Consider the following 5,336-nt stretch of genomic DNA (forward strand, 5'->3'; position numbering starts at 1 on the left):
CTGCCCAGAGTATGAGGGAAGTGGGACTACAATATCTTGAAGAGGTGAAGGAAGAGAATAAAAGTAGTTATTATTTTTAGCTTTGTATTGCTTGATCAATTTGAGCAAATTTTGTCATTCATGGTTTATCAATAAGAATTCAATGCTTACCTTTTAAATGTGTTAACTGAAATAAAATTAAACAATTATTATTATTACCATTATTTTAGGAAAGAGAACATTTTGAACAATATGAAAGCCAGTTAGGACCTTTTGACAAGTCACCACTAAATGAACCGGAAGGACTAGGAGGAGAGAGTGGAGATGAGGAGGCAGAGGAAGAAGATACTAGTACTAACATGAATATTACTGGACAATCCAGTGTCATCATTACTAGTGAAGACAGTATTCAGGTATGGAAATAAACAGATTATTGTGTATAGCAGGAAATTTTGAAGGTAGTTAAATAATTATGCAAATTTAGTGTTTCTATAGCCATTTGCCAAAATATAAATTTGCCTTTTGAGCTATTATGTGTATGCTCAATGGCACATGACCACAAATTTTGCCAAATTAAAATTTAACATTCACCAAAATTAGCAATTCACAAAAATTTAATCTCTCAAAAAAATTCTGCTGTACATATATGTATATTGTATGATAGTTACTGATTGTCCAATGACTGTATAGATTGGGACTATAGATGTTGAAGGCACAGATGAAGAGGATATAGAGAAAGGGAGGAAAGGAGAAGGATTGATAGCCAGTAGTTTGTTACCAGTCACTGGTGGTGGTATGGACATATTGAGTCATGATTTACAATATTCATCATCATCAAGCAGTGAAGGAGAGGAGGAAGAGGAGAATATTACTGATATGGAAGAAGTGTAACTTTGTTTATGTGTAGATATCATGCTTCATTCATTTTTAACTTAATGTGCAAAAAATGATTAAATATTTTGTTTGCATATACTATAATGCAAAATGTATTGTGATAATGATTATTATTCAATAAGTTGCCTTATGACAAATGTGTTACTGGTCAAGCAGCTGCAGATCAGACTCTTGTGAGGATCCTGTTAAGTCTAGTCTCATGTAGCCAGCCCCTCCCTTTAGTCACTGTCAATCAATCAACAGAGAATGCAGACATAGCAGGCAATACTCTCACCGAAGGACTGAATCTCTTCTGACTGTCATGAACTCAGTCTGCCTCTGTTGAACTTATGCTTTGAGATTAAACACCTGGCCTTTTTATTGTGACTAGAAAAACACAACAGTCAGATACCAATTGCTGCACAAACTTGATTTAAAACTAATCACTAGATGTACATGACGTAGTTTAGTTAGTTTATGGTCCAAGCACAAGTTGCTTAGGAACCTGCATAGTCATTGACATTGTTTGTAAACTCAGATTCTTATTTAATAACAACAACAACAATAATGATAATAATAAATAACAAATTAAATGGAGCCATCAAACAAACTACACAAGATTGAAATGCACTTGGGAACTTATTTAAAAGTATCATTAACTAATTTTCAAATATGAAGATTAAAAATAAATAATAATTATTAAAATTAAATTAATCCAAACAATTTCTAGTGTTGAGATTTGTATTCCCTAATTTTCTTTAACCTACAGTAATGTAATAAATGAAGTGTCATAATAATAAGACTATCTTATTCTTAACTAATTTTCTAAAAGGTCATTATGAAAATGTGAAAAATGATTTTCTATAATACTAATGCATTTATTTTGGATCATTAATTGATAGTACCTTGCTTCCTCTGCCTCTTGTATTTCTGATCTCTCTTTATCTGTTAACTCTTTCATTCTCTCTCTATTGTCTCTATATAATTATAAACAGTAAGAGGTGTATGTAAGTGTAAGTGTGTGTGTATACATAATGTGTGTGTGTGTTCATTAGTACTTGTAATATATGACATGTCCATCATTATATAGTCCTAATGAGTATAATCTGTCTGAAGTGATGGAACACCATTTCAACTTATTCTCAATATCAAGACATGACATCTCAACTGGAAATTGCCCATTCTAAGAGAGAGAGAGAGAGAGAGAGAGAGAGCATCTTTATCTTTATTATGTTTTGTATCAATGATTAACCTCTGCACAATAGATATACTCAGTAGGTACTCCACTTAACTCTGACAGCTGTAAAAAACAATAATAATAATAATATACATACCTATTTTTCATAGTCTTACTCTACATTAATGTTAATATAAACCTATAAACTTGTATTAGTGAATGGCAGTTTTTACCATTATCAAATCTGCCACTTGACATGTGGCAAGAAATCAACTACCGTATATATTCAAATTTTCGAGTGATTAAGATTTCGTGTTTTTAATGAAATGTGCTCAAAAGTTAATATTCGTGTGAGCTAATTTTCGTGTTCTGGCCATAGTCTACATACAATAGAATGGCATTAGAGGTGGTTTAAATTTTGTGGATTTAAAATGAGCACAAAAATAAAGAAATTTAATACAACTTGAAAATTAAGACTCGTACGGTACTACTTATCACAGTATATACAGTTTTAACCTTATAGCATCATAACTACTCATTTGAACAAGTACCATGCAGTGCAATGATAAAATTATAATTACCTTTTCAATAACATGATAATGATCATTATAATCCAATATAATTTCTTTTATTGGATCAACTGAACATTGTGATGGATGCCACCTTATAACATAAACCTGTCTTTGATACAACATCTTCTCTGGTCCTATAATAAAAATTAATACAATAACCTATTAACCTTACTATAATCAAGTGAAGTAATAATATTATATAGCAGCATTTAATGGCAAGGGGCTAAATTTGGTGAGTTGGCAAATTTTAGAATAACATCAAATTAAAATTGCCAATTATTAGTTGCCATGTGGTAAGAGATAATGAAGTGACCAAAATTTAATCTACAAGTCACCAATTTAGTCCATTTCCCCTCAAAAATAAATCCTGCTATACTGTTCTACAGTTTAAATGAAAATGTTGACTGACCTTTCAATGATTCCACATAATATGTTTCCATACTAGCATCAATCATCTGATAATTATGATATACTCTACCAGGGTACACTCCATTCTTGTTACGTAATCTCATTCTACACAATGAGTCACATGATAGTCACATGATGTACTTACTTGTCTAATTCAAGGACACAGTCAATTCCTTGTACTTTTGCTTCTTCAATAATTTGTTTCTTAAATTCTCTCACTTGTGTATCCTCAGCAACAATAGACTCCATCATATACTTACAAAACTAAAACATAAAAATGATATAAAAAATTATAATAATTAATATTCTTACGTCTGTATTGTTAACTTGTAATAAATATAATTTAATTCTGCACTCTCCTTTTTCTAAAGGTCTACCCAGTCTTACTATCAACTAGGAAATAAACCAAGTAATAAAGAGATTGATGTGTCATTAGTACTTAAGAGTTGATATAAGAGAAAAGATAAATGAATTAAATAACATAAAAATACTTTTGATCCAGATAAGATAATCTCATCAAGATCCGTCATTTCATATTTTGATTCTCCATACCTACTGATTCCATACATTATAAAACCAGTAGGTGGTACACCAATCAGTGGAACTAGCTTCTCCTTCAATTGAGCTAATGTTATTCTCTTATCAACTTGCACCTGTACTTCTGTATTGAATAACATGATGTTTAATGTTCCTTACAATAATGTAAACTCAATATTACTTCTTTTATCTTCTTCATTTATTGATACAACTTTCACTATTATTCCTCCTTCAGGTACATTAGTTGTACTGAGAGTGGCTTCAGGTTGAGGAGGAGGTAGTGTAATGTCCAATAGTATTGAGTTGAAGTAAAAATCAACATATCTGTACATCAAACTATCTTTGTATTCTTTTTGATAATCTAAAGAATCCGATGATACATATATCTAAGAAGAAAGGAGAAAGCATGTGTGTGTGTGTGTGTGTGTGTGTGTGTGTGTGTGCAAAGACAGCAAGGAGGAGGAAAACATACCGTAAAAAGTAACCTAGCTCATGTACATTATTATTGTTACAATCAACATAACCAGGCTTATCCTGACTTGTTCCAATGTAATGCATGATTAATAGTTACTGTTGCATTTCCCTGTAGACACTCCCATGGATTAAAAATAAATTTACAGTACAAATGAATTGCATTATGCATAAACAGAGGTGGCATACAAACAGAGTTGGGCTCACACAAATAATAACTAGCACTTAATAAATGCCAATTAACACTTACTGTTGGTACTACAAGTTGCTCTCTGTGCAGTTTGTGTGAACTGAATACATCTCCTTTAAAGAGCACTTCCTTTAAAGAACTTTTAACATCTTCTAAATGTATGACTGAGCGAGCTTCATCAAGTTCTAGTAATCGTAGTAGCCTCATACATGATGAATTGAGATTAAATAACTATTGAGGGTGAAAGAAGTTGAATAACATATAAAAATCTTTACTCTTACTTCTCCTATATATTGCTTTAATTCTTCAACAGTCCAACCTTCTTCACCTCTTATTTGTTGAGCTGGTTTTACTTCACCAGTTGTCAGATCAACCACTGATATCTCTAGAATAATACCTACACCATCAAACACATGTGCATGTACATGTATTGTAATGAAAGGCATTGTCATGGTAACCAACCACACCGACCTCCAGTATTGTATTTCTTAAAGGTTTCAACATCTCTACAAGTTTCTAAAAATAATCCACAATATCCAGCGACACCCATAAGTTGTCCAATAGTTTGATGCTGAAACTAGATATAACAATGAGATAATTATAACAATAGACCCCTAAAACTATTTTCAATGAATCATTTACAGTAGCCACCCACGGTGTATTATGACTGGCAGCAAGAAGTTCTCCACATCACAGGCTGATCAAAGCCAAAGGTCCCAAAATGAAGCATAGCAAGAAAACCATGCTGCAGCAAGAGTTACCTGATCTTTAGGATGTGGTCTGGCCTCCATACTTTCCATAAATGCTGTTCTGTAGTACTTTGTAGTGCTCAGAAAAATGGCCAGTTGTTGCGGCCTTTGATCTTCCTTTGATGCTGAGGCTTTCTTGCCATAGGTAATTCACAACGTGGGTGGATACCGTATGTGAAAAAATTATTTATTACGGACAAATAATTATTGTTACTGTAATCATATTCATTAAAAATAGCCTTAGCACGTAGGGGGTCTATAGAATAGGTATGTACCTTATCAAGATCAAAGGACTGTTCCATTTCATCCTTAATGAAATTATATTTAACTAAACGGCATCTCTCAATAGGAATATGAGAAGCTAATTCCATTAACTGATC

General features: G+C 32.3%; 1 protein-coding gene across 1 annotated transcript; it reads left to right on the plus strand.

Moving 5' to 3' along the window:
- The first annotated feature begins 6 nt into the window (after nt 1–6).
- On the plus strand, nt 7–900 carry LOC109586286 (uncharacterized). The gene is made up of 3 exons (XM_020002462.1): nt 7–44; nt 210–392; nt 670–900. The coding sequence occupies exons 1-3, from the start codon at nt 12–14 to the stop codon at nt 868–870; spliced, it is 417 nt and encodes a 138-aa protein (XP_019858021.1). The 5' UTR covers nt 7–11; the 3' UTR covers nt 871–900.
- Nucleotides 901–5,336: the final 4,436 nt, after the last annotated feature.

This window comes from Amphimedon queenslandica, unplaced genomic scaffold, assembly GCF_000090795.2.
Source record: "Amphimedon queenslandica unplaced genomic scaffold, v1.1 AMPQUscaffold_12907, whole genome shotgun sequence".
Taxonomy (NCBI): Eukaryota; Metazoa; Porifera; class Demospongiae; order Haplosclerida; family Niphatidae; genus Amphimedon; species Amphimedon queenslandica.